At 51.9% G+C, this 14,905-nt stretch overlaps 2 protein-coding genes across 2 annotated transcripts; one reads left to right on the forward strand and one right to left on the reverse strand.

Moving 5' to 3' along the window:
- Positions 1–320: 320 nt before the first annotated feature.
- GMORB2_6272 (Cell wall proline rich protein) lies at positions 321–3,056 on the reverse strand (the record flags this gene model as incomplete). The annotated part of the gene is made up of 1 exon (XM_035468242.1): positions 321–3,056. One exon carries the CDS (start codon positions 3,054–3,056, stop codon positions 321–323), a length of 2,736 nt encoding a protein of 911 aa, XP_035322223.1.
- An 8,142-nt stretch (positions 3,057–11,198) lies between these two features.
- On the forward strand, positions 11,199–13,690 carry GMORB2_6273 (uncharacterized protein; the record flags this gene model as incomplete). The annotated part of the gene is made up of 4 exons (XM_035468243.1): positions 11,199–11,259; positions 11,345–11,490; positions 11,915–11,955; positions 12,988–13,690. The coding sequence occupies 4 exons, from the start codon at positions 11,199–11,201 to the stop codon at positions 13,688–13,690; spliced, it is 951 nt and encodes a 316-aa protein (XP_035322224.1).
- Between the last annotated feature and the right edge of the window lie 1,215 nt (positions 13,691–14,905).

Here is a 14,905-nt window from a genome sequence, read left to right on the forward strand (position 1 = left end):
CGAGTTATCTGTGCAAAAGGTTTCTTTCTTCTTTTCTGTCTGCCCCTTGACATTACCATGGCACTAAATATTCAGATATCGGTGACACTACAATTGTAACACTGTGTGTGAAAAAAAGAAAGAGGGTGACAGAGATATCCTACTAAGGCGGTAACATCACGAGGGTGATAAACAAAACAAAACAAAAAAATAGAGGGATGAATATATACCCATATGTCAATCATGCCTTCATCAAACGCCAATTCCCAAACCGAACATGGTGGGGAGAAGATAGGATAGTAGAGAAGGAAAAAAAACGCAAATTACCACTCCCGTCCAGATCATGACGACGCATTAGTGCCTTTGGTCTTCCAAAACTGGACAAATCGTCCGAGACGATTGCCTTTTCTGCGGTGCTTCTTGCCGTCCGTTGCCCCTCCCTCAGTCTCCATCGGTACCTCCATCGAGAGCTTGCTCCTTTCGCCGTGAGAGCTGCTGATCATACGGCTAATGCTAGCGAGACTAGACCTGCGCCTGCCAAAAGCCGCCGATGACACCGACAGCGGCCGCGGCTCATGAGGTCGCGGGAGTGACATGCGTGCCTGGGGCGTGAAGCTGCTGTCGCGCGTCGTCGCCGATGTGCTAGATGTGAGCGATGGGATATCGTAGTCCACTGACAGGCGCACCTCGGGTCCGGGCTCGCCCATCAGAAGCGACTGGAAGCTGTTGTCCTCGTTGACAGACGAGGGTGCCGTCGACAATCGTTGCGTGTCGGCTGACATGGGTGACCGGGGAGACGACGCGAAGCTCATAGAGTAGGGGCTGATGGGTGTGCTGCCCGAGGGTCCGAGTGAGACTTGGTGCGGGAGCCCGAGTTCCATAGAGGGTGGTGGCGGCTCCCTCTTCGACATGCTGCGCGGGGACTGGCGTGGCGAGACGGACACATCTGAGCTGGCGGGAGCCAGGCCAGTTGTAGCACCTGGCTCCTCCGCAATCACACTCTCCTGGAGAGACCCTCCAGAACGCTGGGCACGGATAGACTGCAGGGTGAGCGGGTCCCTGTCGCTGACCCCCGAGCTCTTTCGACGATGCATCATGGGTGGGAGTTCCAGCGGGGTCACCGCCGGGGGCGTCGCATCGCCGTCAGAGTCTGTCTCCCACATGGCTTGGGACCCAGAGCCGCGCCTCCCGTGGTCCTCCTCCTCTTCCTCTTCCTCGAATACGTCAGCCATGGTGGAGCTGCTGCCGTATCGGCTAATGGCAGCCCTACTCATGTCGAAGGGCGGGAGATTCGGTGCGGATTCGGCCCTCCTGTGGTAGTGCATACCTGGGCCGGTGAATCCACGCATGCCTTGGGCGCTGTGCAGACGGCGGCGGCCGGCAGTTCCGGCCGCGTGCTGTGCCGCGTCCCATTCGGCGTTGCGGGGGAGAGGTGTGTTGAAGGGGCCGAGGGCGGCGTCCAGGTCGATCATGGGAGACGACAAGTCATCGACGGTCCACTTTCGCGGCGGAAGATCGGGCGACTCAGTGATGGTGACGGTGGGGGTAACGGGCTGAGGATGAGGCGGGGGTGAGGATAGAGTCTCGGCATCCGGGACTTGTTCGTCCTCATCCTCGTCGGGCGGAATGCCTGACGCAGGAGGTGTGGGCGGACGGACCGAGTATTTTGACCTCTTAGGAATGCGGGGGAGGATAGAGCCGGCCCAGCCCTTGACCATTTTGCGCCTCTTATTCTTCTTGCTGCGGCTCGGCTTGGATTCGTCCTGAGATTCCGAGTGTTCCGACGACGAGCCTGTAGGAAAGCGGGTGGCCGAGTCCACTGAGCCTGAGCTCGAGGGGCGTGACCGAGAGTGAGTGACGTGGTGGTTAGAGAAGTGATCGAGTCCGAAGAAGGTCCAGCGCTTGGACTTCGTGGGGCTGGGTTCGGGCGAGCTGACGTCTGCCGATCCGCCCAAGACGACGAGTGCGGGGATCGAGTTCCTTCGTCGGGGGTACAAATCGGGTTCTTCTGCCTGCGCCGTCGGGGTGCGCTCAAGGATGGCCCCGGCCGTGCTAGGTCGCGAGGTGGCACGGTAGGAGGATCCGGAGCTTGTAGTATGAGAAGGGGGCGGTCCCGGGCTGTCCCTGCCCGTAGGCGCCGTCACAAAGGACGAGACACTGCCCGATACGCTGTGGCCGGGCCTGACGGTGACGGTGCTCGACGTATCCGTGGACACAAGTGATAAGGGTCGAGGAATGTATTCGAGGGTATCGGAGAAACCGACTCGGGCCCTAGAGGTAGACGTTATGGCTGGCTCGCTAGGCTCATTGGCGGGCTGCTGGGGCTCGGGTTCAGTCTCGGCGCCACATTCGAAGACGGGGGTCTTGGGCACCTCCAGAAGTTGGGTATCAGTTGCCCGGTCGAAGTTGGTTGGCGACGTGGGAGCGCTTCCGCCAAAGCTGAAGCTGGGGTTGGGAAGCGGGAGGTTGAGGTCGCTTATAGACAAGGCGGCACTCGACACGCCACGTCGGTGTCCTCTGCGTCGTGGTTGCTGGGGGGTATTGTTGGGCACGTTGACCAGGTCTCCGTCAGCCTCGAGCCTAGTCGGGCTACCACTAATGACGGCAATCGAGTTACCCTCTCGGATCCTACCACCGACGAACTCACTCCCACCTCTACGATGGCCATGACCTGTCGGCCTGGGGGTAGAGACAGAAGAGGTGACGAAGTGCGACGCCCTGGGAGGGCTGAGACAGTCATCCTGGGGCTCGGAAGGAAGGGTGGCGCCGGGGTTGAAGCTGAACTGAGGTAGAGCGGCTCGCGTCTCGGCCCTCTCAGCGGCCAGCTTGTAGGATTGAAAATTGCCCTCAATGGCAGATACGGGACGACGCTTGGCGGGACGGTAGGGCTCGGGCTTGGACTTGAGCTCATCACCGGAGTCGGAGCGAGCAGGAAAGGAGAAGGAGGGAGTTGGCGGAGGAGCAGTACGAGGCTCCTGTGCGAGATGTTGGCCTCCTGGGGTGCCGAAGGAGTCGGGATCCATGGTGTGGAGCAGAGTAGCAGCAGGTACCAGTTCAGGGCTAAAGGCAGTGGCCATGGTTGCGGCGATTATCCTCCAGCCGCACAGCAGCACTTCAACAACTGGACGGTGGGTTGACCTGGTGAATCATAGGGAGGCTCGGAACGAGAGCGGCGTCGAAATGTTGCTTCAGGTTGCGAGCGAAGAGGCGTCCGTGGTGCCGGCCTATGGGTGTTTTGCGGGGGAGGAAGCGTGAGGTCGGTTCTCTCGTTCGGACCGCGAATGGGTTCTTGAAGACAATATATGACCATATGCTGTTTGTTATTGTGAGCGCATGGCTCTCTGGTGGAAACCCCTCGAGAGAAAAGGAGGGGAGGGGATGTTGTTGATGGCTTCAACAACGCACCTGTAGAAGGCAAAAGCGCAAAGAAATCAGGAAAAAAAAAAAAGAAGGCGAGCAAGTAAAAGGGGTGAGAAGATGTTAAAAAAGGAGTGGACGGTCACGAAACAGCAACCAACTCTTCTCGAGAAAGAGGGCAGCTAGAATCGCACCAGGCGTTTGAGAGGCAAGAAAAAAAAAAAAGGGAAGGAGAGAAAGAAAACGAGAGAGAAGCACGCACACGGGCGGCAAGAGATGGATTGAAGAGTTGGCGTTTTGAAGATGGAGATGGGAGGACGGGGGGTGCGGCCAGGAAGAGGAACGGGGCAAAGGCAGGCATCGAAGGTGAAATGGGGTGGAACCTGAACAACTGGGACGTGGTAACTGGCCACGGACGGCCAAGTACGAGCCTGCGAGGGGAGAGTGAGTAACCACAAGAAGACAAGGTACAAGGTACGAATATACGATATTATTACTCCGTACGAGTACAGCAATGCCCACATGTCCACATGTACATGTACGGGGTACCTGATGACTACCTCAACAGAGCACTACACGATAGGTACAGGATTCAACGTCGTCACTGACCAGGTCAGATTAAAAAAGGTCAGAGTCAAAGAAAAAAAAATTATAATAAAAATAATAATAAAACCGGGTCCAGCTCAGGGCCCCAGAGCAAAAACCAGGAAGACCAGGAAGACCGGGGCAGAGTACAAGGGTGGAGCATCTTGTGGGGGTGAAGCTACACGGGACCATTGGAGAGAGGGAAAAGAGGGAAAGAGGGCGGAGGGACTGTGCGTCTGTGCGGGCAAAGGTCCAGCGCTACGGCGATGACTACTCGTACTATGATAGTACGGAGTATCTCTACTCGTAGTCCTCCTGTTCTCGGCATTACCACGTACGGCGGATTACAGAATTGGCTGTGCCGTAGCGTAGATTGACGTTAGGTATGGAAGCAGACAGATACGTACGAATATCTCTAGAGTTTAACGCTGCGCCCGTTGATGGGATTATTACAGTCACTCATACTCACTTGCAGTCCAGCTCATGCTACGTACTCGTACGGTACTACGACTACGACTACTCATAGAGAGACTACTCAGAGGGAGAGTGTTATTTGCCGAGCAGCATCCATTGATACGACTCGGAGTGCATGTAATACTGTACCGTGCAGCAACAATCAGCTCCCCTCATCATCCTCGTACTCGTACTCGTCAGCGACCCTCCAAGGCGGCTGTGCCTGGCCCCCCCCCCCCCCCCCCCCCCCCCCTAGGAAATTGGCCCAGCGCCCAGGTTAATTCTAGTCCGGGCGGGCTTGAACTATTACAGGGAGATACGGTACGAGTACAGATTGCAGCTATCGACTAAAGTACTATAATATGTACATACTCGTATACTGCAATTTTTATTATCCCATCACGGGCTGGCAGCAGCGGGTCGGATACGGAGCATAAAAATACCTACATGCAGTGACCTACAGCAGGCAACTGCACTGTAACTGTATTGCATCCGGTGCATCACCACCAACTTACCAACGGGTTTTCGGGTACGGTACCGGTGCTAGCAGTTATCAAGTGATAAATTTACCATGTAAAAGTACTCATACATGTACTCGTAGCAATAGTAGTATCAATATATACCGTACGTGCTGTACGGAATACTATTATTACCTGTATTTTACTAATCTGTACAGATTACTGTATCACGGATCACGGATCACGGACCACAGACTGCCAGAATGCACAATCTCTCTGCACCAACAGCACACAGTATTTATGCATCATCTGCTTCGAGCCTTCTCCACGCCATCGCCACCGTCCCAGGATGCCCACCCGCCTGCCGAGCCAGTTCACTGCGAATACTGTATGTACCTGTACTCGTACTCGTACCTGCAGGCCATAATATCTAGGCTCATACTCACCTGTCATAGATATCATACTCGCACGTCCACACGGCTGTCCAGAAATGGCGAGCAACACGGCTCTCCCGGGTTCATCAATCATCATCCCTGTCCTGCCAGATCGTGGACCGAGACAACTCACGCACACTCGAGAAGAATCAGAATCACACACTCGCACAAGACACTTATCAGACAATGGGGGTATCACGACTACACACGCGCGCACGCGCACGACAGCAGCTATCACGTCGCACTCGCACACAAGCACATTTTCGAGTCCCGCAGCGCCACATGGGTAGGGTTGTCGGACGGTCATCGTCTAGTAAGAGGGAGAGCGTCAAGGAGGAGGAGGAGGGGGAGAGTCAAGTCTTCGCCTCAACAGCCACCAAGGACGAGATACCGCCTGTAGTCTGTAGACATGTCGTGCTCAAGAATTCAAAACGTACACCAATAACCGCGGGTTTCGGATATCCCATGACGGCCGTCCCGTCTCGCCCGCCCTTCCGTCCGCAGATGGCCAGGCCATATATTGCAGATCTCATACTATTTATTCCGTACTTGAGCAGGTATAGCTACAGTCTGCGAGTACAGTCTACTAGCCTTTATCTATATCTATACTCGTACGGGTACAGGTAGGCAGGTAGATGGCGGTCTTATACGGAGCACAAGAGATATTAAGCCGTTTGACTTCTCAGAGCGAATAAATCTGACACCTCGACGCACACAACAACAAACGGCCACACCCAACTAGTGACCACGCAACGCAAGGGCCCCCCCCCCCCCCACCGCTCCCCTGCGCAGTTTCACCGACGCCATGCAGCCGACATGGCTTGCTTGGGCTGCTAGGCCAGGCCCTCCTCTCCTCCTCTCCTGATGAATGGCCTGCAGGGTTTAGATAGGGAGGGGACAGACGGGACCAACCAATTCGTCTGGTTGCCAGCCGCCAGTTCGTACGGTACGATGTAACGGATGGGCAGCGTTGCTGATTTGGCCGGACCCAGGTAAGAGATAGAGTCCACACGCACCCGCTCACGGCGCCCATGACCCCCTTTTTTTTCCCTCAACCCGAGTACGTACCGAGTGTACATGCGCAGGTAGACTGCACCGCACCGCACAGGGTGTCGTTGTCGCTAATCAAAGGTACGAGTAGCCGTAGTAATAATACTCGTGGTGGTGGTAATTAATACTGCGCGTTGATACCTGCCTACAAGTAATACTCTCCTTACTGCTGCTATCCCTACAGATCATCAGTCAGTCTCCTACGGCCCAATATCGCGACCAGAGTACGACAAGGTGGAGAGGGGATAGCACGGGGCTGGGTCTCCCCCTCCCCTCTGCCCCTCTCCTTCCCATGCGTCCATCTTGTTGTGTTCCTGTGCCAGTGCGCCTAGTTAGGATTCGTATCGTTTGTTTATTTATTACCTGTAGGCTGGTGCATCGCTAGCGTCTACGTGAGGTAAATCTGATAATAGCGATTTCTACCTCGTACCCGAGGCCCGTTGGCTGGCCATCAGGTCATCATACAGTCATCTGCACTATCTGCTACTGCATATCACCTAGTCAGTTTCAGCCGTAACACGGCATGCTCGTCTTGTGATGCCGCAAGTGGACTGGCCGCCATGCATCCAACTGAGCTGGTAATAAGCACGAGTAAACGAGTACGGTGTGTTGATATCGTCTTTTTTTTCTCCTCGTCTTCTTGTTCCGTATCATCATGCCCCTCTACGTTCCGTCCTCGTTGATACCACTACTACTCGAAACCATGGCATTTCATCTCGTAGGCCTCGCCCGGGACCCAATTGGCAATCAGCATCATCATGGCACAGTAATAGTGGCCGATACTATACATACACACTACACGTACTATTGAATGAATAATCTCCGCACATAGGTCACCAGTCGTTTTGGCGATATTAGCACCATCTCATCCCCATTTTCTTGTTTCTATTATTACTACCATGACGATTCTGGTAAACGCTTGCTGGCATTATAACTCGGTAGTTGTACACGTACTCCATCAACTCCCTAGTCGTCTTGTTTATCACTCCATAACGACGCAGACTATATGAGAAAGGAAGAAGAAAAGTGACGACAATCAACCAATGGTTCAATCATGATGCCGCACTAGTAGCTGTCGAGCTGACTGTCGTCATTTGTTGTTTACCTCGACCGACTCACTTTATGCCATGGCAACCAGGACAGCGAGAAGCGAGACTGCTAGTTAGTAGTACGCATTCGAGAAGAGGAGCGAAAGAAAACGAGGAAAGAGAACTGTCTTAGTATCATCATGTTCCGTCACACCGCAGATTTCAGACCTGTTGCGCATGTACACTTGTGGGTCAGATAGCCTTGTACGAGTATGTCTTTCGCCATAATCCCTGATTTTACTCTTCGTCCGCTTATCTGTTTGCTCTTGAGAAAAAGCTCCCTTCAATATGCCATCTTTGTAATTACGTCGTGGCCTGGCCCCCGGGTAGTATTACCTATACTCCGTAGAGTGTACGAGTACTGATAATCCAGATCTGGGGGTTAAGGCTATGCTTCTTACCGCTAGCATACCCTTGTCCATGTCTTCTTCTCCCGTGCATTATTACGGATACGTTGTAACACGGAGAGTTATTGTCATTATACTATTACTCGTACTGATCCGTTTCTTTATTGCCATCTTCATTATTGTTGGTACGGACTTGGCACCGGGCGGTGCACCTTGCCAATTCAGCGAGCCGAATCCGAGGCTGGAGATGATTGTACTCGTACAGGTCTTTGGGACCGCTAACTCTGTACATTAACAGTCCACACGTATTGATGCATGTTTGTTCAATGTATTCAAGCTAATCTCCCACGCTGTAATAGGAAAGAGGAAAGAATCAAGTGAAGAAGGGAAAGAGAGTGTTCTTATTCTTCTCGTCCCGAGATTGCCTCTTCCGAAAAGAGCAGACGTACTCGTGCGCGAGTATATATATAGATTACGCAGTCCGACGCTACTGCACTTACAAACCTACTGGTCAATAAGTAATGACAGTGCAGGTAGTATTAGATGGCTGTTTGTGCTATTAAGCCGTACGTGATCTGGTCCTCAATACCCCAGCCATCACCCATTAACCCTGCCTTGCGACACGCACACACACACACGCACACAAGAGGTAGATAGACCCCTGATGACCCGATGGGAGCCCGGGGCCGACTCTGTCCCCCAAGACTCCCAAGGGCTTGCAGGCGGCTGTCACCGTGCGGCTTGTCGATCAATTTCTCTTTCCGGAGTCGCCTACCTCATGTTGGCTCTCTCACTGCGTCCGATGCATCTGCAGGAGCCAGGAGCCAGGAGCCTGTCGACCTGTACAACCACGGCTTATTACTCCGTATTATCTATATGTATCCTATCGCAGATGCTCCAACACCCAATTCTAAGTGGTTCATTTTGCTTGTTTCCAAAATAATGGTGTGCAGCTTCCGCATGGTTGCCAGAGTAGCATAGTAGCATACACCACCTACATGAGTCTGCGTCTCGTGAAATGCTTTTTTTCACTACCAATAATACTAACTGTAATCTATACTCACAAGTAATACTAGCATTGCCGGGTACGCCTCGTACTCCCTGGCAAATGCACGTGCGTACTTGCGTACTGTGGTAGTGAGCCCATACTACTCTCCTCAGACCTTCCATACTTGTTCTACGTAAGTGCGCGAGCAGTTGAGGTTACGATATTGCGACATACATATGAAATAACGCACGTGATAATCACTGCTACATACATACTCCGTACACGTAAACCAATATAATACATGTACTCCGTAGGCCCGGAGTTATCAACAAAGACCAGATAAAAATAACAGCAGGATTGCGATCTCACTCACAAAGTAAACAACAAGGCTGTGTTGCGACGGCCGATTCCGTACAATGTCATCATAGTTCGAGGTAGCCGAGGAGCCACGAACCCATCGTGACCAGGACTAGTCAGGGGGGGGAGGAGGGCCTTGAGGCTTGTCCACACTTGTAGGTCCCACTGTGTCTTGTTTCTTTTTTCTTTTTTTTTTTGCTCAGCTTTTCCTCCGGATTAAAAAACATCGTCTCTGTACCTGTATTTTAGTGTTGACGTACGGACTATTAATACTACTCCTGGCTATAAAATCGTTATAATACAATACAGCTTACTCGTACGAATATGCAGCTGCCCTTCTATCGTTAGTCTCCTCTTTTCTTTTTCTCGTCTCCCCTCGCACCAACACTTGCAACTCAGCTGCTTCTTCCATCATCCCTTCTCTTGTTATTCCCTTTTTGCATCTCTCTCCTTGTTGGTTTCTTTTCTTGGAGGGGGTGCGGCAAACACTCACGGTTCAATCAACGCGTCTCACGTCAATTTAACAGTGAATCTTACTGTATCAAAACCCACCAACGACATTCTCATTGTTACTACCAGTTATCATACAGGCTATTCTCTGGTAACAGGTAGCGGTGATGCTAGGCGTACGGTAAGTTGCTGGTTTGCTTCATGGCTTTCATGCCCTTGAAGACTATTAATTAATCATCCTGCCCCGTATTTGGAGCTAAATAAGTTGAAGTCCGGCAACTCAAACCCAGTACACACGAGATCCTAGACAGCCGGGATACTACGAGTACGTACAATTATTACATACTAAACGGTAACGCGGTCAATCTCGCTATCCTACGAGCATGTAGGAGTACTCGCGTATAGTGTTGCGCTGTACGAGTACTTGACAACTCGATCATTGCCAGCGAAACTTGTCTCGCCGGAACGTGAGGAATTATTGCCAAAGAGATTTCTGCGACCTCGCGTAACATCGCCATTCGTGTCGTGCCCTTGGGCCACCCTTTCCGCCTTGTCTGGGTTGCCATGCGTGCCTGAGACCGGCAAGATGATGATGGTTTCATAACAGGTTTCCTCTTGCCCCTTTGAAAAAGGGCTGGGCACATTGCGCGGTCACGTCCCCGACATACGGGTATTACAGTGATACATGTACATGTCCAGATCTGTAGTACATGTAGTCCTTTCAGCGGTCAATTACTCTCTCAATGTCACGCACACACATAAACTCCGATTACATTGCATCATGGTAGAGTCATAAGCCATTCAATGGCAATAGTCACAACTTGGGATCGAGCTGTGAGTACAGGTTAGTATTATTGCAATGTATCACACTAATAACGCTACTACGACGTAATATTAGTGGTAGTAATATGGATGGGATTACTCCCCAATCCTGTTGATGGAAGCCCCCTGGAACTAGAATCCATGTCCATAGTTGCGACTACAATGACGCGCGTTTTCCCCTGTTATCAGACCGGCAATATTAGCATTGCTGATCGCAGACCAGGTTGCTCGTAAGTTGACTTGTGTGCACCTGTGAAGTTAGGGAATAATTGCAGTTTCAGAAGAAGAATAAAAGGAGAGGGAAAAGGAGTACGATTAGATCCATCGACAGCAATCACCGTTGAAGTTGGCGTTGATTCATTATTCCTGGACTCCTGGAATCTACGAGTACGATGTGAATACCGAGCATTATTCAGTACCCAGGGTAAAAGGATAGAATCTACCGACCAGCAACCCGGCGACAAGTGCGAAACTCTTAAGTACTGGAGTCTAGCGCTGCAATAGTGAAGGTAATACAGGTACCGATTACAGATGTACAGATAAGATGGACCCCTAATTTGCCACTGAGCAGCAGCGCCACGCAGCCAACTCTTCTTCCCAAGCCACAGAATCTTAGTACCTGCACTGGAAGTTGCTCACCGCCCGACTTTAGTATTCCCCACCAAGATTTTTGGGCGGCAGAAAATTTCCGGCATGATTTTTTCCATCCGCCGCCATTACCTCGTGCTTCGGCTCAGTGGAATCGAATTGTCCTAACAGCATCACACGATATCATCACCTTGTCGTATCCACTCTATAGGAACACACCCTACAAGGAAAATAACAAGAACATGGCTCCTGAGGCCGTTGAAGTGGAGAAGCCCACAAAGAAGCTGGGCATGCGAAAAAATGGTTCGTGATGCCGTCGACTCCGAAAGGGAGGGGGGTGTTTTTTTCTTCAGAACAGGGACACACTGATTGACGAATTCAAATACAGGCCAGCACTGGATCGCCCCCAAAAAGGCCTTTCGCCCTACCGCTGGCCTCTCCTCGTACGAAAAGCGAGTCAAGGAGCGCGCTGCCATGGCGCAGATGAAGGCCAAGGAGAAGGAGCTGAAAGATGAGAAAGAGCAGGCGCGCAAGGTAAAGAATCATCCTTGCCCCTTTTATTCCTTCTCTTTCTCCTTCTGTCGAACAATCTTTCCCCTGACAAATGAAACAGGACAAGATCACTGCCATTAAAGAGAAGCGCGCGAAAAAGGAAGAAAAGGAGCGGTACGAGGAGCTAGCTGCCAAAATGCACAAAAAGCGCGTGGAGAGGCTCAAGCGCAAAGAGAAGAGGAACAAGCTCATCAACTCGTGATGATGGGGAACCGAACAAGATACACTGAAGACGAGAGGGGGGGGGATGTTTGGAAAGAAAACGAGCCCATTATTTGTTGTCTTTTTATTATTCACGACTTACGAATGCGACGGCTGTCGATGCTCTGCGAAGAAGAGATTTGGCGAAACGGCAAAATGAGAATCTACCTTGGAAAAAACTTGGAAAAACTTGGAAATCTATCAGGACCTTAAATTCTCCCAAGAGCTCTCTTATAAGGCCTCGGGGTACTATGCGCCTCTTGTTTCATATCGATTTGATTGAATGCGTGGACAACCGTTTCTGTCGGCTATAGGGTTAGCCTGGGTAAGAAGAAGGAGGTATCTTCATCAAGATCACATAGTGAGACATACCATTTCCGTCACTTTCTATCGAAGGAAACTCTGTCGAGGGACATGAACGAATCATCGCAATCCCTAAAAGAAAACCCAGCTACATGTAGTTCAATATCGCCTTTATGCATAGTCGGTTGTGGATGATACTCGCGGCATGTGACAGATTGGTCTCCCCCCTCGCTCAGCCCCACTTCACTTTCCCAGCAGCCAAATCTACTAACATCACTTTTTTCTTTCTTCTTGGCTCTCCCCCCTTCGATATTGCGTCACACCTCGGGCCGCCTGTACAGAGAGTGTGTGATGGAATGTCAATGGCAGACCAAAATGCGATAACACAGCCGGCGTCGGCAGCAGCAGCGTCGCCCGGCTCGCTGCCCTCTCGTCGACCGATCGGGCGGCACCAGGTCAAACGTTCGCTTTCGGAGTTGACGTCCCCGGTCAAGCTGAGGAACAGCAACAGGAACAGCAACAGCAACAGCAGCGGCGGTGGCCATCACTCACGCAACTCGAGTCATGGCCACCATCATCACCACCACCACACCCACCATTCTCACCATCATAGCCGTCATCGTCGGTACGATAGCCGCGAAGTCCAGAGTGCCCAACCGACCACGTATCGAGCCTCCCTCGAAGCACCGCGACCCGAGGCCCTCCCGGACAATAACAACAACAACAACAACGGTAACAACAACAACAACAACAGCAACTACGACAAGAGCAACAGCAACTATGGACGTACGGCCATGGCGGACGATGCCGTATTCAGTCGGTTCAGCTTTCAACAGCCTCTAGTTGCGGCGAGCAAAGAGGATATTCTGCGACGAGAGCAAGAGAGGGCTAACCGGCGAGTAGAGTATGCCTTTCCCACCCGTCCCTCTCTGTCCCTCCTGATATCTGTAAAAGGTGCTGACCGATCTTTCGCAGAGACCTCAAACAAGCACTGGTCCAACTACACGCCTACTCGACAGGCACGACCCGGCGGCTAGACGAGACGTACTACGCGGTCCTGGAGAAGACGGCGGCCGTGCAGATGACATTTTCGGCGCTCAAGGATCTGGCCGGGTCGTCGGGCGACGCAGCCCGGGACTTTGATAAGGACGCGCAGGATCTGGAGGAGGACATACGCGGGCAGCTGCGCGCGCTCGACAGCTTCGAGAGTCAGGAGGGCAGGATACGCTCGCTGCAGGAGCGCATCAGCGCTGGGCGGTCGAGGATGCTATCCCTAGTCGGCAGGGTCGACGAGATCGGCGACATGGTCGAGAGGTGGGAGCGGGCGGACCGAGAGTGGCAGATCAAGATGCGCAGGAGGCTGAGGGCCATCTGGGGCCTCGTCCTCGTCGTGGTCCTGGCCCTCACCGCCCTCGTCATGTCAGCAAATAATGACGGTGGGACTGATGACAGCGGCAACAACTTGTCCCCTTCTTCCGCTGCCGCCGCAGCAAGCGACGCGGCCGACCTGCCGTCTCACCAGCTGCTGCGCCACGAGCCTCTCAACATAACGAGGCTGGTGCCTACGTTGGACAAGGATGCTCCTCCTGGTCAGTCTAGCACGGACGGGCAAGGTTCACTATTTCGGTCGAAACCACAGGCGACTGATGACAGGTTACGCCAATTTGATGAGTTGTGAGGCTTTCCCTTCTTCTCCCCTATCCCGTCTCCCTCTCTTCTTTTCTTTGTGTGTTTCCTCTGGCAACTCTCGTTTAATTGCATCTCTTTCTTGCCCCTATGTGTGTTCTATATACTGTTACTGGTCCTGGCTTTTTGTGGAAAAAGAAAGATAGAAAGGAGCGTTTTGTACATGTATTATTCTTAGATACCCTCTCACAAATTGATTTTGCTCCACCGTACCTTTTTTTTTTGTCGGTCTTGGATTTTTTGTCTTGGAGATGTTTGTACGCGTATGCAGCAGCTGTTGGCAACCGCACCGCTCTAGCTTTACTCCGCACTATGTCATGACAATGTTAATGCTACTCACATCAACGGCACTCGTGGGATATAATGACGACTGGGGCGTCGAGGGGGGGGGCAAGTATTGTGTGTGGCAGATACGTGTAGGGGAGGGGGGTATGTCTCCCACCATGAGCTGAATCTTTGTACCCCGTACTACCTTATAATTTAATCCATTCTACAGCAAGACCTGTCTTGTGATTCATGCGGGCCCCATTGTCATGTGTCCAGGGATTATATATGAATCATTATACTAGTAATGGAAGTACTCGTACTAACTCGTAATACAATAGTACTCGTAGAGAGAGTAATAGAGAGAGTAATAGAGAGAGTAATAGAGAGAGTAATAGAGAGAGTAATAGAGAGAGTAATAGAGAGAGTAATAGAGAGAGAGTACGAGGAGTACAGTACCCCGAGGTTACAAAAGTACGAGTATTCGGGGAAATCGATCCGAGTTATTGGGCTTCGACGGTCTACAGATGTACGAATTACAAGTATGGGAGAAAGGGGGGTTTGGCAACTAGAGAGAAAAAAAAGATGGGGGCCGGATAAAGGGCACGATATTTACAAGTATTACATGCATGCAATCGTGATGGGCAAGAAAAGACAATGAAAGAGAGCACCTAGCCAGACCGTATCGCAAACAGTGGCAAGTAAAAAGCCATGCAGGTAAATCCACTCGAGAGGGGCTTACGCGTTCGCAACGTTTCCCTCACTCTTCTCACTACTGCATACGAGTATGGAGTACGGAGAGAGAGGAGCAAGACTGAGGGGGGGGGGGGGAAGGTCATGACAAAAGTGCTTGTAACTTGTTGGGCGTATTTTGCTTCCCCTACTATTCCCTGTCGTAGTAAATGCAGCGAAACCAGCATTGCCAAGACCGAAAGCATGTCGA

The sequence above is a fragment of the Geosmithia morbida genome (assembly GCF_012550715.1).
Source record: "Geosmithia morbida isolate 1262 chromosome Unknown scaffold_5, whole genome shotgun sequence".
NCBI lineage: Eukaryota > Fungi > Ascomycota > Sordariomycetes > Hypocreales > Bionectriaceae > Geosmithia > Geosmithia morbida.